This window comes from Fukomys damarensis, unplaced genomic scaffold, assembly GCF_012274545.1.
Source record: "Fukomys damarensis isolate Sample0158 unplaced genomic scaffold, DMR_v1.0_HiC HiC_scaffold_13, whole genome shotgun sequence".
NCBI lineage: Eukaryota > Metazoa > Chordata > Mammalia > Rodentia > Bathyergidae > Fukomys > Fukomys damarensis.
In genome coordinates this window covers 9679239-9706094 of record NW_022900925.1, presented here as the reverse complement: position 1 = coordinate 9706094, position 26856 = coordinate 9679239, and the positions used below count along the sequence as shown (strand labels likewise).

At 40.9% G+C, this 26856-nt stretch overlaps 3 protein-coding genes across 4 annotated transcripts in view; 2 read left to right on the top strand and 1 right to left on the bottom strand.

The window, feature by feature from the left end:
- The first annotated feature begins 357 nt into the window (after positions 1–357).
- Tmem88 (transmembrane protein 88) lies at positions 358–1416 on the top strand. The gene is made up of 2 exons (XM_010614900.3): positions 358–636; positions 795–1416. Exons 1-2 carry the CDS (start codon positions 427–429, stop codon positions 1065–1067), a joined length of 483 nt encoding a protein of 160 aa, XP_010613202.3. The 5' UTR covers positions 358–426; the 3' UTR covers positions 1068–1416.
- A 575-nt stretch (positions 1417–1991) lies between these two features.
- Positions 1992–26856, bottom strand: part of Naa38 (N-alpha-acetyltransferase 38, NatC auxiliary subunit) — a 28391-nt gene continuing 3526 nt past the window's right edge. The window contains exons 1-3 of one of the 2 annotated variants that reach the window (XM_010614916.3): positions 2669–3177; positions 2304–2487; positions 1992–2154 (exon numbers count right to left, since the gene is read on the bottom strand). In XM_010614916.3, coding sequence (XP_010613218.1) covers positions 2042–2154; positions 2304–2487; positions 2669–2749 — 378 coding nt within the window. In that variant the 5' untranslated portion in view covers positions 2750–3177 and the 3' untranslated portion in view covers positions 1992–2041. Of the gene's footprint in view, positions 2155–2303; positions 2488–2668; positions 3178–26856 lie in introns of those variants that run through there. The other variant, XM_010614917.3, reaches the window with a different exon arrangement.
- On the top strand, positions 3194–4933 carry LOC104855861 (cytochrome b5 domain-containing protein 1). The gene is made up of 4 exons (XM_010614915.3): positions 3194–3527; positions 3627–3703; positions 3824–4042; positions 4420–4933. The coding sequence occupies exons 1-4, from the start codon at positions 3368–3370 to the stop codon at positions 4648–4650; spliced, it is 687 nt and encodes a 228-aa protein (XP_010613217.1). The 5' UTR covers positions 3194–3367; the 3' UTR covers positions 4651–4933.

The following is a 26856-nucleotide window of genomic DNA, read 5'->3' as shown; positions in this document are numbered from 1 at the left end:
GCTGCGGAGGTGGGGGGTTTACAGTCTTGCCCCCTTCGCACTGCACTGTCTCTCTGCCCCAGGGGCAGAGAGGTCTTCCCAATCCTACCCCTATTTTTGGTGATTTTTGTGTGAGAATATTAATATTGAAAATAAAAGCAGAAAAACGTTTTGATAACGTGCTGGTGGTGATAGCAGGGCAGAGTACGGGGGGAGGGCTGCAAGACGGTGATTGATGGGGACTCACAGGGCAGACCCTAGCAAGAGTGAGCCCCTCCCCAAGAGGCGCCTGTGGAATGTCTAGAGCTCTCTGGTTGCTCCTTGGGATGGGGGTGTCTAATCCTAGAGCTACATTCCAGGATGGGGGGGGAAGGGGTGGGCCAGGGGGAGGGGCAGGAAAGAAGGCTAAAAGGCCCGCAGCCCCGGCGGGCGGGAGCCAGCCAGGCCATGGCGGATGTCCCTGGTGCGCAGCGATCCGTTCTCAGCAGCGGCCCAGAACCCCGAGATCCCTTGGATTGCTGGGCCTGCGCTGTGCTGGTAACAGCTCAGAATCTCCTGGTGGCTGCCTTCAATCTTCTTCTGCTGGCGCTGGTACTGGGGACCATCTTGCTACCTGCTGTCACCATGCTGGGCTTTGGCTTTCTCTGCCACTCCCAGGTGAGCATACACCCCAGGGTGTGCATATGGGCTGGTTTTCCTTACAGTGATGCTGGCGGTGGTGTCTGCAGGCCACCAATTCTCCCCTTCTGGGTTGTTCTTATCCTGGGCAACGTGGCCCAGGTAGGCCTGGCCTGACTGCTCTTCTTCTCCCACAGTTCCTGCGCTCCCAGGCACCCCCTTGCACTGCACACCTGAGGGACCCGGGCTTCACGGCCCTGCTGGTCACCGGATTCCTACTCCTCGTGCCACTGCTTGTGCTTGCCCTGGCCAGCTACCGCCGCCTCTGCCTCCGCCTCCGCCTGGCCGACTGCCTAGTGCCTTACAGCCGAGCCCTCTATCGTCGGCGCCAGGGCACCCAGCAGCCCAGGCAAACCCGGGCTTCACCAGGGTCCCAGGCTCTTCCCACACCAGGAAAAGTCTGGGTCTGAGGAGCCTCACTTCAAGAACCTCAATGTTTGCCCTCCCTTCCTGTCTGCCCAAGGACTTGAAATGAAGCCAGGGATCTTCTGCCTTGCTCCATCCTTGCCTTAACTGGGTCCTAGCATCCCTTTGGGGAACAGCAGCCTCTGTGAACCCAATAGTGGTGAAAATTCCCATGCCCTCAGAAATCCCACTTTCTTCTTATTCACATCCAATCCTGACTCTCTGGGCTGGACCCTGCACACCTATACCCACTCCCCTCCCTTAACATGAATAGGGCAACTTGTATTTACCACTCTGAAGGACAGAGCTGGAAGGGAAGATGTGATCACACATCAATAAAGGATTTTTGAACTGAATATGCTTCATGAACAGAGGGGTGGCACAAATATCATCATTCCTGCCCTATGCCCAGGGGCAGGAAACGAGTTCCCCAGGGTACATCCCCAGAGTACAAAGGCACAGGCTGGGGCATCCTTCATCCTTCTGGCCTTTCCTTATCGCGTTAGTCAGTTCTTCCTGGTCAGGCACCAGAGTTCTGTTCTGGACCTCTGTGTCACCTCCCCATCAATAGCCTGGAGGGAGCTCTGTTTCAGCTGCCTACCCAGCTCCCCTTGGGAACCCAAGCCCGTTCTCTGACCTCAGCCTAGAGGAACTCAGCATTGCCAGGCCGGAGTGGGAAACAATGGGCCTTCCGGGAGCAGGATGACACCCCCTCAGGCCACAATTCTGGATCAGCAGCTGGGAGGGAAGATGCAGGGGCCCACCCTAGGGCCTGTTGGTCTACAGCTCAGCCTATCCCCACCCTCTAGAGAGAAGCTCTGGCACTCCAGAACATTAGGTTGGAGGAGGAAGGCTGAGAATGATAAACTCTTTCCTTTAGGGGTAAGGTGTGCTATCCCTGCCCTGGCTTCCAGTTTACACACAAATAAGACACTTAAGTCAGAGATTTAATGAACTCTCAAAGACATGCGCGATGTGATCAGAGATATGGGGGCCCTGCCAGGCTCTCCCTCTGCACCTCAATAGAAACGATGTGGTGTCCCGGTACCATGGCCAGACCCAGCACACGGGGTTCCCCGGCAGAGAAGGAATCTGGAAAGAAGGGTCAAAGCATCAGTGAAACAAGCCAGTATCGATCCCACCCTTCTGCACCACCAAAACCAACCCCAGAAAACAAGGGGTACAGCCAGGCCCTGAGGGGAAATGTCACGTTCTCGGATGTGCATCCCCTGGGCACTGACCCGTCGGCTTGAGGAACTCTTGCGCCGAGCCCAGAATGACATTGCAGTCGCGGTCGGTGCAGAGGAAGCAGCCGACTAGTGTCCGCCCATCTGTCATGCGAATACGCATAGTCTTGTTGAGAAGAGCCTCCAGTTGCTGCCGGGCACGCGCAGCCGGAGAATCCTCATGATCCCCGTCCGAGTCCTGCACAGGGCAGGACACACACTCAGATCGCGAGGCCAGGGCTGCCTGACCAGCCCCCGTCGGAACCACAGCTCCCGGCAGCCCGCGGGGCACTCAACGAAGCCCAGAGGCTGCCGGGAGCTGCAGTTTCCCCTCGAACCCCCATCTTGGTGTTCGACTCTGAACCCGAGCCCGCGCTAACCCCGGCGCTGGAGCTGCTTTGACGCCGACTGCAACAGCCATTCTCCTCTCGTAGTAGCATGGTCGGCCCAGCTCCAGCCATTTGCCCAGGGGCCTTCCTCTTGGTCGTTTGAACTTCCTGAGAACCTTTCGGGTCGGGTGTTCTGAGATCTCGCGAGCCCTGCCGACTTCTTTCTTTTCGCGAGATCACTCCTTCTAGTCTCTTGGGCAATAGCAGGGATCTCGCGATTTTCTACTGTGATTCAATGAAGCCTATTACAGCGGACGTTTTAAAATATCGCGACAGGTTTACCTGTAGTTTCTTACGCATCCTTTACAAATACTGAAATTTATCGATGATATCGTCTTTTATCCTGACAGCCCCACCTTATTTTGATATCGTAGGAGATAATTTCTCCTAGCTATCCCATGTATCCTAGGCCCCTGAATTAAAACTGTTCGTTTTCCCCTGAAACTAAATACTTATGTGCCCGACACTAGAATCAGACTACATTTCCCGTGAGCACGCACAGCCTAAATCCCTCCTCGCCCGTACACTATTGAATCTTAGTTGACGGTGGCTGGAAAAGGACAATGGTTTCCATGTCAGCGGGTAAACGCACTCGTCTAATCCTTCAACGGCAGGGAAGCATGTTGTAGTGAGTGCGTGCTGAGGAGAGAGTGTGTGCTAAGGGACACAGTGTTCAAAAGAGCCAGAGTCATGGCGCGCCGAGGCTTAGTGGCTGGGCCAGGCTTTGAGTATTTCCGGCGACGCTATTTCACGCCGACGGAGGTGGCACAACATAACCGGCCTGAAGACCTTTGGGTGTCTTACCTGGGCTGCGTGTACAACCTAACCCCGTTGGCACAGGAATATAAGGGTAAGGGACACACTTTGGGCCAGGGCTGGAATGTGTGCGGGAGTAGGGGTGTGCTTGGTTCTTGGATGGCGGGCATTGACGGCGGCTGCTCCTTCCTAGGGAACCTGCTGCTGAAACCCATAGTGGAAGTTGCAGGCCAGGACATCAGCCACTGGTTTGATCCAAAAACCAGAGACGTGAGTTCCGTTGGAATCTGGGTTAGGGGGAGAGCGGGGAAGGGGAGGAAAAGTGAAATAGCTAGAACGTTGAAATTGTGACTGCGCAGACAACTCCCATTCCCAAACCCTGTTTTAAAGATCCGCAAGCACATAGATCCGCTAACCGGTTGCCTGAGGTACCGCACTCCACGGGGCCGCTTCGTGCACGTCCCGCCTCAGCTGCCGCGTTCTGATTGGGCTAATGATTTCGGGAAGCCCTGGTGGAAGGGGTCTCAATATGAGGTGGGGCGGTTGTCTGCCAAGACTCGAAACATCTGTATTGTTAACACGCTTACGTCGCAGGAGCACATACTGGAGGTGAGATTTGGTGCCTGGGGACAGGTTAGGTGGAGGGAACTGGGAAGCCCAGGAGATCTCCAGACCATCAGTTTCTCAAAATGGGTAGGGTCTGTATTTTCTTCTTTTACATTGACCGAAGAAAGACTACTTAGGTCCCTGGGATTGGAAATTCTAGGACTGCCTGGGTCACAGTGGTGCGAGAGATTCATAAGTGCTGGGCAGCATTGTTAGTGATGGTAATCCTTAGAAGCTCTTACATGTTCTTTTGTATAGAAGTTGGACTTTTAGTCTACTCTGTTGCAAGGATGAAGTGTGTGTGTGTGTGTGTGTGTGTGTTTGTGTGTGTGTGTGTTCCATCCAGAATTCTGGAGGTAGGTTGCTTCTGTGTTCTTCAGGTGGGTGCTCTGGAGTCAATGTGGGAAATTCTACATCGCTATCTCCCCTATAATGCACATGCTGCAAGCTACACATGGAAATATGAAGGGAAGAACCTGAACATGAATTGTACCCTGGAAGAAAATGGGATCCGGGATGAGGAGGAAGAGTTTGACTATCTTAATATGGATGGTACACTCCACACACCGGCAGTACTGCTCTACTTCAATGATGACCTCACAGAGCTATAGGAAAGATATGTGCTCTCCTAGACTGAAGACATATTTTGAGTTTGCCTTTTTCTGTGCTTTGAGGAAGAGGTCAGGGTGTGGAGTGCCTGGACCTAGACCTCCATTTCCCTCTTGAACTGGCTTGTGGTTGGTTCCTTTGCTCTTGTAAAATGTAAGAGTCCTATTACCCAGCTCCTTTATGATTTGCTCTGAGAATATTAGGAGAATGCTAGAAGTGAATTAAACTTTAAGAATGACACGTGAAGACATAGGATCTTGGATTAGGGGGATGTAGAGGAGGAAAGTCAGATGGAGCTAAGTCAGAACTTTTTAATAGTGAGAAAAGTCCTGCCTGGGGATAAGGGAATGGAAGAACATTTTTGCCAATGATGGAAATAGTATGGCTGGGGAATATGAGATTTACAAAGACAAGGGTAGAAAGTGATTATCGTTGACTATGCAGAACTGGTTTATCTCCCTTCTAGAAGAGTACTGGGCATCTGAGACACAAGAAAATAAATGTTATCAGGTAATTCAGTGTAGATATTATGCTAGATTCACACATCCTCTTTATTACAACTATTCCATAAGGTACATGACACTAGCCCTATTTCACAGATAAATCTTTTGAACCTTAGAAAGTTTCAGTAGCACAATGGCAATTGGTTAGTAGCTATGATGCAAATCCAAGTCTGCACAGCTCCAAAGATCACATTCATTTTCAGTGTAAAGAGACTGTCTCAGTGTCCAACCTCATGCTAACATTTGTAACCACTGCTCTCAGAATAAGTATTTGGGATGTAGGTTTGTTCTAGGTGTATTGCACAGTCAAGAAATTTTAGGCCAATCGTGTCACCATACATACTTATGTTGGAGTTAATTAGCACAGTACTCCAAGGGCAAAGAGGAGGCAGGGAAGGCTATCAGCCAAGCAATAGCTATTTAGGCTACTTCTCTGTTAATCCCATAGCAAAATTTCTTTTCTTTTCTTTTTCTTTCTTTCTTTTTTTTTTTGGTACTGGGGATCAAACTCAAGACCTTGTGCGTGCCAGGCATGCATGGTGCCACTGAGCTACATCCTCAGCCCTCTTATTGCCTTTTTTGGAGGGGTGGGTATCAGAGATTGAACTGAGGACCTTGCACTTGTGAGGCAATTAAATCCCTGGCCCTTTTCTGCCTCTTTTGAAGCAAATAGGTATTTATTAACCAAAGTTAAAACTAGAGAGGAGGGAAGGGCATATAAACTGGAACACTTTGATGAGAGAGCAAAAGGAAGTACTTTTCTTCACCAATGGACCTTGCCATTTATAGAAGGTAGAGTAGATAGAGTTGATTTTTGTAAAATAGTGACTTCAAAAGAGGGGCTTGATAGGGGCCATGTAGAGAGGAGCTAAGTAAGACAGAAAACCTTCCTAATGACCAAAAGAGAACCACAGTGGGGGGCAGTGGCTAGATTTGACCCCCTTTAACTTAAACAAGGAACATGAATTGAGAATAATAGACAGATAAACTTCCTGGCAGCAGCAGGCAAAAATTAAGTAGAGTTTAGGGTATCTTTTTGGTCAGCGACCCTAGGCCCCTTTGCAAGGGAAAAGTGATCCATGTGAAATATTAGGTGGATTGCATGGGAGTTTTCTGAGGGGCAGGGCTGAGAAGCATGACCAAAGGTGACCATATCCCCATTGACTTCTGCAATTGAATTCACTGAGGCTTAAGGCTTCTGTTTAGTCCCATAGAATGCAGGAACCTATGAATTATCTGAGTCAATCACTGTGTTTAATAAATTTTGCAATAACTTCATATGTATCTTGTTTCTTCAACTAAAACCTAATCTTTAAGAACCAAAGCTGTGCAGTTCTTCTCATACCAGCCTCGAGCCCATACCTATAGGATGTGTTCATTTTGCCCAAACTTGTCCTTTTTCTGTAGTATGTATCATACTTTAGCACCTCTTGCCAGAAACACATCCCTTTTTTCATATACCTAAGTAGAACGTAGGTGTGGTGGTACATGCCTGTAATCCCAGCACTCAGGAGGCTGAGGCCGGAGGATGGCTCTGAGTTTGAGGCCAGCCTGGGTTACATAGTTCAAGGCCAGCATGAACTACATAGTGCGACTGTCTCAAAAACAAAAATAAAAACCAAGTAGAGACTGTCTCTTAACTCTGGAATCCATCTTCTTTTCTGATTTATCATCACTTGTTGTCTGAACTGCTGAGGAAATTTCCTAACCTCTCCTGTTTCCACTTATGCCCTCCATATACTGCAGCAGATCGAGCTCTGAAAAATCAAAAATCTTACTTCCTTCAACTTCTTCAGTGGCTCCCATTTGCTTTTGGAATAAAGTTTTTTTTAAAATTTTTTTCAGCTTTAATTGAGTTTATTGGTACATTTTAGGGATACAGTACAGTTACATTCATTGTTGGGATCTTGTACCTTTACATGACAAGTCTTGATTCTCATTTTTTCCCCTTACTGGAATACAGTTTTAAATTCAGAGACCCTGCATACAACAGGTCCTGTCTACTTTGCATATCTTATAACTTTTACTTTTCCCTACACCCTGAGTGGCTCTCATTTCATTGTCTTCTTGCTTCCAAACCTTTACAAAGACTGTTTTCTCTTTTCAGTGCCCCCTTCCTTTCACTTTCCACCTAGCTGATCCTAAATGTTTCTTCCTCAGGGAAGACGTTCTTATTTTGCAAGATAGGTTAAGACTTTCTGTTAAGTCTTCATCACTATGTATTTTTCAGAGTTCTTACTACTTTTGTAAAATTTTGGATGTAACTGGCTTGTTGGATGCTAGACTGTAAGCTCTTAAGGGCAGAAATTGAGTTCATCTTGTTCTTTGATATATTCCCATTGCTGGGCACACAGCTGCTGCTCAATAAATTTTGATTGAACTTGGATATCAAGCAATTCATCTGTCTGTAATAACTAGTGGGTAGAATGGTGTGTCCTAGGAGATGGGCCCAAGACATAGGCCATTTGGCTCCTCTGCTGCAGCCTCCTGTACAGGTTTTTCTTTCACTGTTTCCCACATACAGAGCCAAGACTAAAAGTTACTACTACTATACCTAAGAGTTTTCTCACCAGAAAAGTGTTAGAGCAAACGCTGTCATTTCCCCATATGGCCACTAGATGGCCGTAATAGCTTGCAGAGTACGGGAAAGGAGCCTGGCGGTGGGAAAACCCAAGTTCCTAAGAAGTTAGGATCAAAGGTGGCTCTTTGAGATTTATAGTGGGGAGGGAAAGATAACGGGGGCGGGGAAACTACATGGCCACCATTCTATTAACGTTAGGTTTACTTTTAATTTTTACACAAACATGTGAGGAACCTGGAGGGCAGTTTGAGAATAACTTGTAGGATGGGATAAGTAGGGGTCCTGATTACAGGTGTGGATGTGGGTGTATGGCGTGAGATACAAAGCCAAGGAAGGAATAAAGGCATCAGGACTTTTGCAGTATTTTTAACATAATAGAGTGCATTAATTTATTTTTGCTACGAAGCTTTTTACTTTCTAATAACTAAATCTTTGTACCTGTACTTTATATCTTCTTTTCCCCCCTTGGCCCCTCTTCCCCTCATTTCCATTTTTCCTTCTATTCTTTTTTTTCTTGTCCCTTCTTTCCTTTCTCCCTCTCCCCTCCCTTGTTCCCTTTCTCATTTGAACATTTTCTTACCATTTCCTAATATCTCATACATTTTGGTCCTTATTTCCACTTTCAGTCTCTTACATCAGAGAAACAATGCAGTATTTAAACGTGTGTCTAATTGATTTTTAAGAGTATGTTCTCAAGGTGCATCCATTTAGCTAGAAATGTCTCAAACTTATCCTTCTTTATGGCAGAGCAGTACTCCACTGTATAAAAATACCCCACATCTTCTTTATCCATTTATCAGTAAATGGGCATTTAGGCTGTTTCCAAGATTTGGTTATTAGAAACTGTGCTATTATAAACATGGGTGTGCATATATCACTGTGGTATGATGCTTTTAATTCCTTCAGGAAGATACCAAGAAGGAGATAGGTTGAATGGAATCTCTAGTTTTAGTTTTTTGAGGAATCTCTACACCGATTTCCACAGTGGTTGTACCAGTCTACACTCTCACTAACAGTGGAGGAGGGTTCTTTTTTTCCCCTTAGCCCCCCCACCATTTTTTATTGCCTGAATTCTTGATAGTAGCCATTCTTTCTGGATTGAGATGGAATCTCAGCATTATTTTAATTTGCATTTCTTAAATGACCAGTGATGTTGAACACTTTTTCATATATTTACTTGCCATTTCTACTTCTTCATTTGAGAAATGTCTATTCATTTCAGATGCCCATTTTTGGATTAGGTCTCTAAAATTGGAGGGGAGGTCTTATTCTTTTGAGTTCTTTACATATTCTAAATATTAGTTCTTTGTCTGAAGAGCAGCTGGCAAAAAAAATTTCCTATACTGTGGGTTGTCTTTTCACTCTACTGGTGGTTTCTTTTGCTGTGTAAAAGCTTTTTAATGAGATATCAATTGTTGATTCTTTTATGCTATTTCCTGTATGATCAGAGTTTTGTTCATAAAATCTTTGCCTACACCATTGTCTCCAATCTATTCTAGATTTCAGCAGGTTTACTATTTCTGTTTTAATATTTAGATCTTTGATCCATTTTGATTTGAGTTTAGTGCATCGTGAAAGATAGGGCATCTAGTGTTAATCTTCAGCATGTGGAAAGCCAGTTTTTCCAGCATTATTTATTAAGGAGGAAATAGCAATACTTTTATTTTGGTACTGGGGATCAAACTTGGCCCTTGTGCTTGAAGGCAGGTGGTAGAACCACTCAGCTAAATCCCCAGCCCTATAGCAATACTTTTAAAAGCCTCAAATATCAAAAGTGAAATTATAATGTGGTCTCAGGATTCCTAACACCTGTCTCAACAGTTTCTCTCACCTATGTCACACCTGTAGTGTTTCCATGGCTCAAATTCCTAAAGCCTTAACCTTTGGGGCTTTGTTACTGACTAGTGTGAAGTGTTTTAGTGCTATCCCAAGTTTTATTCTGATGTCTTGGAGCTGAGTGAGAAGCTCCATCATTCGGGCTTGGGGCTATAACACCCAAACATGATATCAGGATTAGGTTACTATATCCATTCCCACAGCTGAGGCTGAGAAAGCACATAGAGGTATTGATACTGGGAGAACAGTCACTCTAGTGGATCAGCAAGAGCCCAAGCTTTAGTTGTAGGAAAGCACAAAGAATTTGAAACCTGAATGATCTTTGTCCTGAAATTCAAAAATTAGACATTCAAAATACCAGCATATGGAGCCCAAGTACTGGGTATTCTAGACACGTAGAAAACACTAAAAAACAAAACAAAACAAAAAAAAAACCCCATATACATGAAATGAGACTATTAAAGTTGGGATAGGGTAAAGAGTAAGATGAGGAACAACATAGTAGACTGCTGGAGTTAAGTCTCTCTCTTGTTGGGAGCAGCTCAGATTCTGCCCTTTGGGACCTTCTGTTTAGTATGGACATAAGCATCCAGGTTTAATCATCTGATGAGATAATCTCTGGATCCTCAATAGCCATAAAGTATCTAGCATAGAATTGCAATAAATACTTGTTTCAGGAATAAGGTACACATAACCCCCACTTTGAAACCTACTAAACTCAAGAGTCAAAAGAGATTTAGGTAATGTAATGTCGCTCGCTACTTGCCCACTGGCACTATTTGAAGAGAATTGAAGAGATCTAGAAAGTGAGTGATATGTGGGGTAATAAATTCTGATTCTTCTATAGAACAGTAAGGAAGATGAAAATGTATAGGCTTATCATGAATGATCAGCCTGAAGACATAGATATTACTCCATAGCAGTGATGGCAAAGTTTTTAGCACTTTCAATGACAACAAAAGCTGGCTTTGGCACACATATCATAGGTTCACCATCATTGCTCTATAGTATACTATGGTATCTGGCTGCATGTAATAGAAGCCTGGCTGTTGAAGTTTAACTACAAATGTTATGTCATTCAGGTAATAAGACATATGCAATTACTAAAAGTGATGTCACTAGATCTTCGAAGTTTCAGGTGTCTCCTGTTTTTCCATTTTGTCTTTGTGCTCACCAACTTTTTAGGTGCTCTGCTTCTAGCCTAAGGACCTGCATGATTTGGTTCTCCAGGATCCTCTTTGTGTCCCACATTGGCTTTTCAGTTTCTGAAACTCCTCCAAGCTCCTTCTGGTTAGAGCCTTCTCACATGCTGTTTCTCTGATGGAACACTCCACCCTCCACTGATCATTTGTCTAACTCCTGTTAAAGTTGCTCAATTACATGTCACTTTCTCACAGAAGTTTTCTCTGATCCCTCAAATTGTATCAAATCTCTTCTCACACCCTCTCAGGGTGCTCTGAATCATCTTAACTGTAATTAAAATATTTAATGTAATTCTTAGGGTCTATCTTCTCCCTTAGACTGTAGATTCCATGAGAACAGGGATTATAACTCTTACTTGCCACCAAACAACCAGCACCTAGCCTAGTGCCCAGTATGGATATTCAGTAAATATCCACAGAATGGGAAAATGTAATAAATGCTACAAAAGAGATAATGAAATGCCTCAGGAACACAGCAGAACAGCTAATCCCCTCTGGGGAGACCAGGAAAGACTAAGCCTGCAGGGCAAGGAGTTAGCTCCTTGAAGAGGAGGGAGAGGTTAAAGGGATAGATGGAGGACAGAATGCTTCCTGAAGAAAATAAGTAGCACAAGCACATATTAGAGGGGAGAGTGTGGAGAGCTCAAAAGCAGAAGGAAATGCAGCATGTTGCTGAGAGGGGGATGTGAGAGAAGAGAGGGAGGGAATGGTGGGAAATATGGAGGCCTGGACCGGTCCTGGGAGGCTCTGTAAATCAGATAAGTTTCTCGGTTACAAAAAAAGATATACAATAAGTCCCTGATTTACAAACATTTAAATTGTGAACTTTCATAGATACAAAAAGACCTGGCATTATGAACATGTATAGATGCAAACAAATTACTGAAGTAACTCAACGTGTCTGCCAGGCATTGTCACAGTTGGGCTGCTGTGTGTTTACTATACAATTTGATAGTATACAGGGCTCAATCAGAGCCTAGGATGTCCAGAAGCAAGAGGTAAATGGACTTCTAGAAGCACAAAGCAATATACATTATATATTTGTCAAAGTTACAGTATATAAGACTTTGTCAAATTTATTAATGAATTTGATTTGCGAACACACCCTTTTAAATTATATAATTCAAGCGCTTGCATGAGAGAGAGAGAGAGAGAAAGAAAAGAGAAAGAGGAAAAAAATTTAAAAACTCAGGGTTAAGAGTTTTATGGGGAGGGGCTGGGGATATGGCTCGGTGGTTTTGCTGCCTGCCTTGCAAGTGCAAGGGTCTGAGTTCGATCCCTGGTACCCCCCCTAAAAAAGTTTTATGGGGAGAAAGCCATATCAGATTTGCATATTTAAAAAGAAAGAATGGAATGAAGGGGCTGTGGGGAGTGGAGACAATGAGGCTGACCGATGCCACTGTAGCAGTCTGGGAGACAGGAAGACAGCTAGAATTAGGTTAGTGGCAGTGGAGATCAGTTCATCAACTGAAGCTACTTGGTAAGTGAGTAGAAAGCAAAGTAATGCTTTAGATCTAAAATGTCTGCCAAAAGTCTCGTGTTTAAAAGGTTACCGCATTTTTGCAGGGGCTATTCTCATAAATAGATTAGTCTATTGATGGGTTCAGTAGCTAAATGCACTGTTGAGATGGGGTCAAGCTGGAGGTGGATCCCTATAAGCGTGACCTAGAAGGGTATATTCTTGTCCCAGTTCCTCCCTGCTCTCTCTGCTGCCTGTCTACTGTGTGATGAGTAGCTGTCCTCTGCCACACTTTTCTGCCATTGCATTTCTGTCTTGGAGCCAGCCAACTATGGACTGAAACTATGAGCCAAAATACACCTCTCTTCCTTTAAGATGTGACTGTCAGATATTTTGTCCTAGAGATGGGAAAATGACTAATACAAGGTCTAAGGAAGAGGGAAGAGGCAAAGGTGACACTCAAGTGTCTGGCCTGGCCAGCTAGGAGGATGGTGAGCCCAATGATGGAACAGGGGAATGCTGGAAGAGTAAGATGAAATTACCTATATGAGGTAATTTGGGGACATGCAAGTATGCATGACCTTATTTGCTATATAGGACTGGATAGCTCTGTGTCACAGTTATAGGTGTCAGAATTATTGCAAATAGTAAGTCAAGCATGAGATCAACTTGAGAGTGAAGTGTGATCTAAGCAGAAGGCCTGAGAGGACAATATCTAAGTGGGGAGGAAGAAAAGGAGACTCAAAGAAGAGCTAGAGAGGTGAGCAAGAACCAGGCAAATGGTGCCATGGAAACCAAAGGGAGAGTTCTTGAGAGGAGGGGATGGTAAACAGTGTGGAACATAGCACAGAAGTCAAGTATTATGATGATGACTTGAGTTTTATGGATTTAACACAAAACAGGTCAATAGTGGTTTTGTTAGAGAAGGCAGGCTGTAGTTGGACGAGGTGTGAGATACAACTGCAGAGAGGTATTCTGGGTCAGGTGTGGTGGCACATGGCTGTAATCCCAGCACTCAGGAGACTGAGGCAGAAGGATCACCAAGTTTGAGGCCAGCCTGGGCTACATAGTGAGTTTAAGGGCAGCTTGAATTACATAGTGAGACCCTGTCTCAAATAATAATAACAATAACAAAAATAAAGAAAGAGAGGCATTCTGGCTTTGTAACCATACACAGAATGTCTGCCTTCCTTTAGATTCTATTTTTCAGCCGTAAAATAGGGGTAATAGAAAGTGACAGGACAATAGAGACACCTAGAACATGATCACCCTAACAGAAGCTTCTTACGGTATTGAGAAGATTAAATGAGTTAAGGTATGGGAAAATGTCTTGGAAAAAGCACTCAAAACTTCTGGTTTTCTTTCCTATTCCTTGTGCAGTCATTAGTAACAAATGCTTCCCTTGGAAATTCCTGATACTTGTCAATATTCAGCATCCATTTAATATCTGTCATGGTTAGAAAATGAGGCTACATCTGTGACTAACATTTGGTTTCCAAATGAATAGCATTTATTCCACCATAAGAATTATCTGAATCCAGGAAAATGACGTTTGTTTCATGTTATGGCAGAGTTGAGCTTAGTTATACAAAATGAGAGAAAGCAAGGAAATGGGACCAACAGTTAGGATCAAGAATAAAGTCAGCCCTAAGGGAGGGCAGGGACAAGGGGAAAAAATGAGAACCAAGACCTGTCATGTAGAGGTACAAGATCCCAATGATGAATGTAACTGTACTGTATCCCTAAAATGTACCAGTAAACTCAATGAGGAAAAAAAAAAAAAGAATAAAGTCAGCCCTTTTCTCCTTCAGTTTAAGGTGCTATTCATAACCTAGATCATGAATTCTCTTACCTTGTAATCATCTTAAGTGAATCTCTCTGAAGTGAGAAATGGCTAACAGTAAATTTGATTGTTTAGAAGAGCTACCAATTATTGAGTGCCTTAATATAGCCAGTGCTTCATGTAACTTAGCTCATTTAATCCTTACTACCACCCTGTGATGTAGGATGGTTTACAGATAAGGGAGCTGATACCTGAAGGATAAGCAGTTTGCCCAGGGCCAAAATTAGTAAGTGACACAGCCTGACTACCTCTGAGTCTCGTATTTTTTGTTTTTGTTTTTTGTTACTGGGGATTGAACTTGAGTCCTTGCTCTTGCAAGGCAGGTGGCAGAACCACTGATCTAAATCCCCAGCCCTTTACCTCTGAGTCTAAAGCTCCAACTCTTTGCCTAATTGATAGAGTGGGTAACATTATTGGCTCTGGAATATATTTTAGGACTTATACAGTTTGGAATATAGAATCTTTTAAAAATTAATTGCTTTAAATTTTAAAATTATAAACTGGGCATGGTGGTGCATGCCTGTAATCCCTGCACTTGGGAGGCTGAGGCAGGAGGATCACTGTGAGTTCAAGGCCAACCTGGGCTATATAGTGAGTTCCAGGTCAGTCTCAACTACATAGTGAGACCCTGCCTCAAAAAAACCCAAAAAAACAAACAAACAAAAATTAATTTAAAAATTATATCTGTTAGTCTGAAATCAACATGACTTTCATATACAGAGGTATAAAAAGGCCAAGAGAAAGTGGATGGGCAAGAGGAAACCAGTTGGGGTTAGCACTTACTGTGACACATCTATAACCTGAAGGATAGTAATCAGCTGGGAAAAGTATCAGGATAATTCTGCTGAGGCAATACAATAGATGGGAAACAAGGTACTATACTTTTAGCTGGCCAGCCAACAGAAAACTTAAGGTTATCCATTATCCCAAATGCTTGGAACAAGTGTGTGAGGTTTTTGTATTTTTTCAAATTTTTGGATATTTGCAATATACATAGTAAGAGATCTTAATGATGTAATTCAAGTCTAAATGTGAAATTCATTCATATTTCATATATACCTTATATTCATAGCCTGAAGGTGATTATATACATTTTTAGTGTGCCTGCATTTTGATTGTGACCTGTCACATAAAGTCAAGTGTGGAATTTTCTAGTGGGAGCATCATGTTGATGTTCAAAATGTTTTTGCTTTTAAAGTATTTCAGATTTCAGATAACCAGATGTTTAACCTATATTAAGAAATTGTGACTGGTTATGGTGGCACATGCTTATAATCTCAGTACTTGAGAGGCTGAAGCAGGAGGACTGCAATGAATTTGAGGCCATAGTGAGTTTAAGGTCAGCCTGAGCTACTTAGTGAGACCCTATCTAAAAAAAAAAAAAAAAAAAAAAATTGTTAAAAGGAAATATCAAAGGGAAAATATTTGGTTTGCCTTTTTGTATAGGACTATTCAATTTCAACATAATGGTCAATTGGTGCAGATACCAAAAAAAAAAGGAAGAAAAAAAAAACTGGCAGAAAGCAAAGAACAATTTTAACTAGGTGTGGTGGTGCATGCCTGTATTCCCAGCACTCAGGCGCTGAAACAGGAGGATTGCCATGAGCTCAAGGCCAGCCTGGACTCCATAGTAGGTTCAAAGCCAACCTAAACTACATAGGGAGACCTTATCTTAACAAAAAAAAGAACAATTGTTAAATTTAAATCTTAGTTTTCTTACTGAGGTATATCTTTTTTTTTTTTTTTTTAACTGAGGTATATCTTAATGAAGGGCAAGGAAAAGAAAAGATTTAACTAAAATGGTAACAACAGAAGTATGAGAAGACTAGATAAAATCCTTTAATGAAAAGACACTGCAAGATTTGGGTTCTTCATTAATTACTGGAAGTGCAGAGAACTCTTCCATAGCTCAGAAATTATGATATTTCTAAAATGATCCTATATAATCACATTAAGCTAACCACATCTAGAAACAAATACATCATACCATTTTATTTATTTTGGTACTGGGGATTGAACTCAGGACCTTGCACTTATGAGGCAGGCAGTAGTACTACTGAGCTAAATCCCTAGCCCCATCATGCCATTTTAAAGCCAACTTGTTTCTCAGTTACTGTGTTTTTTGTTTGTTTGTTTTTGGTTTTTCGAGACAGGGTCTTACTATGTAGTTGAGACTAACCTGGAAATCACTATGTAGCTCAGGCTGGTCTCTAACACAGAGATCCTCCTGCCTCAGCCTCCGAGTGCTGGGATTACAGGCATGCACTACCATGCCCGGCTGCAGTTACTGTGTTTTTAACCATAGCATCTCAATTCTTTTTTTTTTTTTTTTTTTTTTTTTTTTTTTTTGGTACCAGGGATTGATTGGGTCCTTGCGCTTACAAGGCAGGCCACTGAACCGCTGAGCTAAATCCCCGGCCCTGCATCTCAATTCTTGAGTCACCACATTATCTAGTTCTTTCTTGTTTTTCAAGTACACCATAGCCCATAAATTTGGGTATAAATGCCTGCTTTACCTCACAATAGCTCTTACCTTGGATAAGATATTTAATCTCCCTTTACCTCTGTTTTCTGATCTGTAAAATGGAGTTTATGTAAGTTTATAGTTTATCTTACTGGAAGGAAGGAATTAGTAAATAATAAGTACTTAGTATACTTTCTAGACACAAAGGAAAATGCAATAAAAATCAAAATCATTTTACTATCCATCCTTTACACATATAGTTTGTTTTTATAATTTTTCTTCTGGTCTTTTTGTTACTGTTGTTGATTTCTGTTAAATTGGGGTTTTTTTTTGTTTGTTTTTGTTTTTTGTACCAGGGATCAAACTCAGGACCTTGCCCTTGCAAAGCAGGTGGCAGAACCACTGAGCTAAATCCCCGACCCTCTGTAACATCTTTAATCAAGAAACAAGCACTAAGCTGGTATTATCATACCATGCCTATAGTCCCTTGTACTCAGAAGGCTGCAGTGCTAGGATTTCTTGATCTCACCAGTTCAAGAACAGCCTGGGCAACATAGGAAGCTTCCGTCTCAAAATAACAACAAAAACAACAAACACCAGCTCACTTTCTACCCCCTTATCTTCCCTCTGTTCCCTCACTTCTGACAATTTACAATGTTGGAGTGATCCTAGAGCCAACATCTGGCCCAGCAGCTTCCTAATCACAACACAGACAGGAAGTAGATCTCTGGTGTGCCAGTTCTGCAAGGTTCTGCTCACTCTGGAAGGAAGTCCAGACTACAGTGCTTCTCTGGCCCTTCCAAAATTCTTTGAAAGGGCCGGGGATTTAGCTCAGCAGTTTGGTAGCCTACCTTGCAAGCACAAAGACCAGAGTTCAATCCCCGGTACCAAAAAAAAAAAAAAAAAAAAAATTCTTTTAAGGAGTCCAAGGATGTAGCTCAGCAACACAGCCCCTGCCTGGCAAGTGCAAGGTCCTGAGTTCAATCCCTGGTACCACAAAAAAAAAAAAGTAATCTACCAAAATTTTCTCCTAGATAGAATCTCTTTCTACTTAAGGGAACTAAAGTAATTTCTGTTATGTCCAAGCTCTGTTAGAACACACAATACTGACTGATTTTGTCATAAATGGTAGAAATACTTTCCTAGTTTATCTTTTTTTTTTTTTTTTTTTTTTTTTTTTTTTTTTTAAAAGGGATCAAATTTGGGACCTTGCACTTGTAAGGCAGGTGGCAGCACCACTGAGCTAAATCCCTGGCCCCATCATCTTTTAATTTTATGATATTTTACTAAAATTTAGTTGTAAGCTGAGTGTGATGGCACAGTCTTGTAATCCCAGTACTCAGGAGGCTGAGGCAGGAGGATTGCCAAAACTTTGAGGCCAGCCTAGACTATACAGTGAGCTTAAGGTCAGCCTGAACTACATGGTAAGACCCTGTCTCACAAAACCAAAAAAATATATAAAAAAATAGAATTTAGTTGAAATCTATAAGTATTTTTCTTTATGGATACTGTTCATTATGCTTAAAGACTTTTCACCTCCAAGATCAGGAAAATACTTATTTTCTCATTCTAAGTACTTTTATTTTTTTAAAAGTTTTGGGGGGACTACTGAGGATCATACTCAGGACCTCAAACTTGCAAGGCAGGCACTAGGCCACTGAGCTACATCCCTGGCCCTCTAGTTCTTTTAATTTTTTAAAAAATTGAGTTTATTGGTACTTTTTAAGTATACAGTACAGTTATATTCATCATTGGAATCTTGTACCTTTATATTACAGATCTTCATTCTCATTTTTTCCCCATACACCTGCCTCCCTTCACCCCTCTAACCTCCCCTATTTACAAAGACTTTGTTTCCATTTTTTCCTTTTCTCATATTTTTTTCTTTTCCCTTATTTCCTTTCCCCTACCCTTCCCACTTCCCTTACACCTTTATAAATTTTTGTTTTTAATGTAGGGGTTAATCAGATGATAATTCATTTGAAAGACTACATATTTAACTATAATCTACAAATTCAACTATATAGTTAACTACATAGTTAACTGGCATCTATGTTTGTCTTACCTTCTTCCCTCCTGTCCTGTCCTCCCTCCTGTCCTGTCTTAAAGTTAATCCCTTCACCTGGGCTCCTATCTGATTCCTGCCTCCTATCTCGTGAAAGTAGAAAAGACTCCTGTTTAAGTACTATAAGGAAGAGGTTTGAGAAATTGAGGATGGCTTTAAAAAGTCACCATGGAGAACCATGACTCACAAAGGAAGCCAACCAGAAAAAAGGCTTTCTGAACAGGGACACAAGTCTGAACAATCATGGTGCTTTCCTTTTACAGTACTTTGGGCCAGGATTTTAGCTCACTGGTGCTGCTGCCTGCCTTGTAAATGCAAGGACCTGAGTTCAATCCCTGGTATGAAAAAAAAAAGCCTCTATAACTAACATTTTATTTTATTTTATTTTTGATACCAGGGATCAAACTCAAATCCTTGCACTTGCAAGGCAGGCAGCAGAACCACTGAGCTAAATCCCCAGCCCTAAAACTAACATTTTCTTTTTTCTTTCTTTCTTTTGGGGTTTTTTGAGACAGGGTTTCACTATGTAGTTGAGTCTGACCTGGAACTCACTACGTAGCCCAGGCTGGTCTTGAACTCCCAGTGATCCTCCTGCCTCAGCCTCCCGAGTGCTGGGATTATAGGCATGTGCCACCACGTCCAGCTATAACTAACATTTTAATGGTTTATCACAATCTTTAATTATTTATTTAACTCATTCACCAGCCAGGTACGATGGCCCAGATAGGAGGATTGCAAATTCAAGCCCTGCCTGGACATTTTAGTGATTTAGTGAAAACCTATCTTAAAATAAAAAGGGCTGGGAATGCAATACAATGCTAAGGCCCTAGGTTCAACCCAGTACTGCAAAACAAACAAAAAAACTTTTTCACTAAAACTTGTTTTACAGATGATGAGTTAGCTGGGCATGGTGGTATATACCTATAATTTCAGTACTTTGGGAGGCTGAGGTGAGAGGTTTGCAAGTTCAAGTCCTGCCAAGGCAATTAGTGAGACCCTGTCTCAAAATTTAAAAATTTATTTATTTATATTTTTGAGACAGAGTCTCTCTATGTAGTTCAGACTGGCCTTGAATTCTGTAGATAGATCAGAGTGGCCTTGAACTCCTTGTGATTCTCCTGCCTAAGTCTTCAAGTGCTGGGATTATAGCTGTGTACTACCTGTAAAATAAAGCCTAGCAAGGGCCGGGAATTTAGCTCAGTGGTTCCACCTCCTGCTTCACAAGCAAAAAGTCCAGAGTTCGATCCCTGGCACCAAAAAAAGCCAAGCAAAATTTTAAAAATTTTAAAAAGAGGCTAATGATACAGCTCTGTGTAAAAGCCCTGAGTTCAATCCCGAAATATTACATAAAAAATAAATAAAGGTGACAAACTGCTCAATGAAATATTTTTCTGGGTTTGTACTTTATTTTTTAATTGAGCTACTCATATACCTTAATATCTATTGTTTTTTCTGTTTTTGTTTTTGTTTTATTTTCTTTAGTACCGGGGATTGAACTCAGGTCCTTGTGCTTGTGAAGGAGGCTCCGGAACCACTGAACTAAATCCCTGGCCCCTCCATTGTTTTGAAATATACAACTCAAGGGGTTTTAGTATTTCACAGAACTGTGTATCTATCATCATTATCCAGAATTCCAGAACTTTTTTTTTTTTTTTTTTGAGACAGGGTCTTGCTGTGTAGTTCAGGCTGGCCTTGAATTCAGTATGTAGTCCTGGCTGGCCTCAAACTCATGGCCATCCTCCTGCCTCAGCTTCCCAAGTGCTGGGATTACACTTGTAATAGTAATTACACTTCCTCATACTTGTGCTTGTGCCATCATGCCCAGCTCCAGAACATTTTCACCCCCTCACCAACAAAGAAATCCTTTCATACCCAGCAGCACTCACTCCCCTTCACCCTGTCGACTATGAATCTATTTTCTCTCTATGAATTTGCCTATTCTGGACATTTCATATAAAGTGAATCATGTAACATGTGGTTGTTTGTAGCCTGTATAGCTTTTTTAAACCTAAAATATTTTTAAAATTCATTCATGTTTTATACACCAGCACTTCTTTTTTGTGGCTGAACATTTCACTGTAGGGATATACTATATTTTGTTTATTCATTTATCAGTTGGTAGACATTGGGTTATTGATAGTTTTTTACTATTATGAATAATGCTCTTATGAAGATTCATGTATAAGTTTATATATAAATATATGTTTCAATTCTCTTGGTTATATATCTAGTATTGAAATTCCTGGGTCATATGGTAACTCTATATTTAACTTTATGAGGAACTGTCAGTGTGTACTTTTCTTGACTTCCCTGATGCATTTAGCATCAGTGATCATGCCTTTCTTCTGGAAGCTGTCTTCCTACTCTACCATAGTAACACTGTCTGCCAATCCTACTACTCTTAGCAATTCCCTTCTGTTTGGTTTCTCTTCTCTCTGCCTTCATCCTTCAAACTTCCCCTATGGCTCTGGCCAGTAGTAGTCTTTGTTTAATATTCTAACAATTCTTACATCTCAAAGAGGTACCAACCCCTGCTATAGGCCTTTTGTCATGAAATTACCATTCCAGCCAGATGAAGTCCAATAGTACCTGCTAAATGCTTTCTTACTTAACCTAAACTGCTCTTCCTCATCTCTGCTATATACTTGTAAATCTAGTTTTGGGGTCAACTTTATATATAGCTACATGTGAAAGTTCTCCACTGACTCCCTCCATGCTCATCCAAGTTCTTCGCTATGAGTACTCAGATTTTATAGCCACAACAATAATCACAGTCATATTGATAATTAACTTTGTGTGTTTATGTCTGATCTCAAAAAATGTCTCTTCTTCCTCCATGTAGTCAGTATCTTGGTGACCAAAATATTTTCAAGTTGCTCATGAAAAAATAAGTTCCTCTTCCCAGTGCCAATTACTAGTTTCTCATATATTGAACATCCTATGGATATTTGCATTTTTTTCTTTCATAACTGGTACCATGTTATGTATGCTCTTCGGTACCTTCCCTTTTCCCCTCATATTTTAGTTAGCCTTTTAAGTGAAACTTCATTAAGTTTTTCAAGAGTCTAACGTATTATATCCACTGATTATGCTTTGCTTATGTTTTTCTTTTCAAAACTAAAGATTAAAACTGAGAGTGGTGACACACACCTATATTCTCAGCTACATGAAAGGCTGAGGCTGAAAGATTCCAAGATGGAGCCCAGCTTGAACAACTTGGACCCTGTCTCAAAATTAAGAAAGGGCTGGAGATGTAGTTCAGTGGTAGAGCATATTCTAGCATGCAGAAGTTCAGTCCCTTGGGGTTCAATCTCTAGTACCAAAAAAGGGTGTGTGTGTGCTAGAATGAAGAATGATTTCTTTTTCTTTTTTTTTTTTTTTTGTACTGGGGATCAAACTTGGGACCTTGCTTGTGCTTGTGAGGCAGGTTGCAGAACCACTGATCAAGGAATTATTTCTTTAGAAAAATCTTACTACTTTTTATCCCATTTGGCTCTACTTGTTAATGTGGATCAATGAAGCTACTACAGTTTGATTACAGAAATAATAAATACTTTGTTATTATAAAAATTCAGGAAGGTAAAAATTTGGGGTATGTATATCTCCAGATTTTTAAAAGGCATTTATATCAATATAAATGTATTTGTAGAAATTAGTGTTTTTAGTTTCTTTAAACTTAAATTAAGTAATATTGTAATGTTAATACCATTGGGCAATTTGCTTTTTTTCATTCAACTGTATATTAAAGAATCTGAGCTGAGTATGATGGTGCATGCCTATAATACCAGCAATTTGAGAGGCTAGAGTGGGAGGATCACAAGTTCAAGTCCTGCTTCAGTAATTTAGTAAGACTGTCTCAAAATAAAAAAGGGGATGTGGGCTGGGAAATGTAGCTCAGTGGTAAAGCAACCTTGGAGTTTGAGCCCTAGAACCAAGAAAAAAAAAAGGAAACTCACCATGTATAGCATACAGATGTAATTCACTTTTCTTAATTGATACATAGCTTATTAGCCATTCTTTGTTATTGGATATTTAGGCTATTTCCAAGTTTTGTTGTTTGAGACAGTCTCCATTCAGACTAACCTCAAACTCATGGCAATACTCCTGCTTCGGCCTCTTGAGTGCTGGGATTACAGGTGTGTGCCACCACACATCTTGTTTCCAAGTTTTTGCTATAATGTTATAATGAACATCTTTGAGCATGTCGTACTATGCACGTGTGATGACTTTTTCTCCAAAATAGATGGTAACAAGTGGAACTCTTGTCAGAAAATATGTAAATTTAGAAGTGTAATAGATGTAACTAAATTACCCTTTGCCAGTTCTATAGTATAACTACTAGGCAATTCTTTTTTTTTTTTTTTTTTTTTTTTAACGTAACTTGGGAAAGAACTCAGGACCTTGCACTTACCAGGCAGGCATGGTACCACTGAGCTACCTCCCCATCCCTGCATCCTTTCAATATTGAGGCACCAGTTTCTGGACCTATAAAATTAATGTGATGTTTTCTAAAATGTGGTACTTGCACTATCAGCAAATACTTTTATTTTTACTGGTTTTATTTTAATAATTATTTGTATCAAAAATAAATTAGGAAAAACACAATTGCCATACCAAATCAAGGATTTATGGATGTTATTTCTAGTAATATAAAATTTATATTTTAAAGGACATTTATTTAGCTAGGCATGGTGGTACATGCCTGTAATCACTGCACTGAGGGAGGCTGAGGCAGGAGATCACAAGTTTGAGTCTCACCAGGACAACTCAGCAAGACCTTGTCCCAAAACAAAAAAAATATAAAAGGGAAAGGTATGTGGCTCAGTGGTAAGTGCCCCTGGGGACTCCATTACTGGAAAAAAAAAGATATTCATTTAAGTTGAAGAAAAGTTAACAGATATATTAAAAATAGTATTACATAATATAGTATGTAGATATTACAAATTATATGGTATATAAAGGACTAAAGTTTCTTCCTTCATGAAATTAGGAACAAATTAGGGTCTGGGAATATGGCTCAGTGGTAGAGCACCTACTTAGCACACATAAGGCCCTAAACTTAATCCCCAGGACTAGGGGAGAAAAAAGCCAGGTTTTGGGGTATACTCTTGTAATCCCAGCACTTGGGAGGCTGATGCAGAAGGATCACTTTGAGGTCAGACTGGACTACATACTGAGTTCAAGGGTAGCCTAAACTACATAGTGAGACCCTGTCTTGAAAACAATGGCTAGGGATTTAGCTTAGTGGCACCATACCTGCCTGGCAATTGCAAGGTCATGAGTTCGCTTCCCAGTACCAAAAACAAACAAACAAACAAGCAGAGAGATTAAAGCTGTACAATCTAGATTTTTAGCTTAGTTATCAACATGGGTCTGTTGATTTTTCACTGATAAGTAAAGACATTAAGAATCACAAAATCTAGACTTATATACTCATTGCCATTATTTCATAAAAATATATTTAAAAGTGTACATACATTGAAAAAAATTCAATTTGTACATTAAATATAAAAACTCATGTTCTTGCTCTTTCTCGCTCTAAAATCCATTCACTGACATTCTCCCACAAAGAACCATCTCACTTTTACAAAGGATATGTTTAACATTATGAACATGGGAGGGGGATATGTCTATGTAGGTTTTTAATGATATTTTTACATATGATACACACACACACACACACAGTATACAGAAGTTTCTTATATAAGTTTCCAAACTGGGCAACTTATTGAGACCCTATTTCAAAATAGAACATTTTTAGACTTTCATGGTGGCACATTCCTGTAATCCCAGAAGGCTGGGCAGGAGGAACACCGCAAATTCAAGGCCAGCCAGACCTATACAGGGAGACCCTGTCTCAAAAAAACAAAAAACAAATGAATGACAATAAAGAAAAACACAGAAAAGGGCTGAGGATGTTGCCCATTGTGAAGATCCTGGGTTCAATCCCTAGCTACACTAAATAAATAAATCTCACAATAAAAGACAAACTTCCAGAGAAGTATAAATTTCAACCTTATTTAGCCATTTTGGAATCATCTATCATTGCTAAAAATTTAAAAATTAGGTATAGAATGGTCTAAGCATTGATATGCCTTTCATTATTATCACCACCTTGTATATGTCAAAAGACAATTAGGAATCTCTTTATTATCTCCTTGGGTAGAAAATCACAAGTTGCAAATTTTTTTTAATCCTTCAATCTACATGTTACATTTGCATGTCTGTGTGCTCTTTCACTTATTCTCACTGGTTCACTACAATGGGGTTATAAATTGGGTCACAGACTTCATAATATTCATAATGCCATGAACATATGATTTTTATGTATATATTGTTATTGTTTGTTGCGGGGGCGGGGAAGGGTTTCTATGATCCAGAAAGGTTAGAAACTATTGCTTTAGGTAAATTTATTGATTTTTTTTTTTGTTTAAAATAATAATCATTATTGCCTTTGGAGCCCCTTCAATATTTTTTCTAGTTCTTTTTGGGGGCAGGGGTCCATCTATTTTCTGGTTTGCATTTGATAACAGCGTATCTCAATTCTTTGTTCTCACTTTACTAGTCTTTTAATTAAAAATAAGAAATACTTTCCTCTACCAATTAGTCATAAGGGCTTTCAAGGGTGTTTCATCTTGTTTTGCTTTGTTTTCCTAAGTACAGAAAGATGGAAAGATGGAAAAGGCAGAGTGATGCTCACATAGGAACTGATAGGCAGAAAGACAAGCAGGCACAGATAAAAGGCCTAAGGACAGACTGAATACAGGCAAAAGAAATAGAGAGAAACCTAGAAACACAGAAGGAGAGATGCAAGAACCAAGTAGACAGAGGAGGAGGATGGGAGAAAAATAGACTGGCAGGGAGCAAAAGGATGACTGACAGAGAAACAGGCAAGATTATCAGAGAGAAATGTGAACATGCAAACAGAAGGGGGAAAAGAGAAAGAGAAAGAAGACAGATAAAGGGAGAAAACAAAGTAAGAAGGAAGACAAAGTAATAATGCTGTTTGATACAACATAGTGCTTTATAATTTATAAAGTGCTATCGCACACATTATTGCATGCAGACAGGGAGAATCCTGCAGACAAATGGGGTGATAGACAAATACAGGCCAATCAGACAGAAGAGAGGGGAGGTAGCCAATCAGAAAGAGGCTAGAATGGAGACCAAGACAGACAGATAAGAAAGACAGAATCAAGGAAAGAGAAGGTAGGGCACATAGAGATAGAGGCAGAAACAGTTGAATTCAGGAATATAGGCAGTAAAAAAGAAGAAATGAAAGAAGAGTACATTGTATAGAGAAGTTGTATCATGTTTCTCAGAGATGTGGTTATAGGTTGAGTCTCTATCTCTGTCAAAAGTTATAATGTTTCTTAAGATGGCATGGAGAAGATCCAGAAGAAAGGGTAAAAAAGGAAAAAAGTTTTAATAAGGAGCAAAGCTTTTTAGATGAGGAGAAAGACAAATTTCTTGGGCAGCCTAAGTCAACAACCTAAAAGGGTCTAGATTCATATGCTAAGTGGGAAAGGTCTCTATCTACTGTATAAATATGTAAGTACAGGACTGGGGATTTAGCTCAGTGGTTCTGCTGCCTGCCTCACAAGTGCAAGGACCCTAGTTTGATCCCCGATACCAAAAAAAAAAAGAAAAGAAATATACACACACACACACACACACACATACACATATATATGTACAGCTTATAACTATAAGTACTTATAATATACCTATACTTTTATGTTAGTTTTTAATACTTGCAGGACTTTCACGTCTTAACTAGGTCATATTTCAGTGAAGAGACCAAAGAGACCTGCTGTCCTCCACATAACTTACTATGTGGAGCGGAAGAGAGCAAGCACTTCCTAATTATTTCTTTATACTTATAGTAAAAACAGAAACCAGCGAACAGTTAAAAATGTAAGTGCCATAAGTATCAGAAAGGCAAAAGGGGCAAGAGGTGGCAAGCTCAACAAAGTCAGTAAGGAGATTAACGAAGGAACATTCAGCAAAGCTAGGAGAGAAATTTTAAGGAGCAGAGCCAAAAGCAAGTATTGGACATATATGTGTAGACTCTTCTCTGGGGCATCCAAGAAATGGAACATAGTGGCTGCCTCTAAGAACAAGAACTTGTGCCCTGGGGGAGAGGCATGGGCAGAAAGTTTTTTACATAGTATATAGGTTTAGTACTTTTACAATTTTTTCTTTTTCTTTTTCTTTTCTTTCTTTTTTTTTTTTTTTTTTCTGTTTTTTGAGAC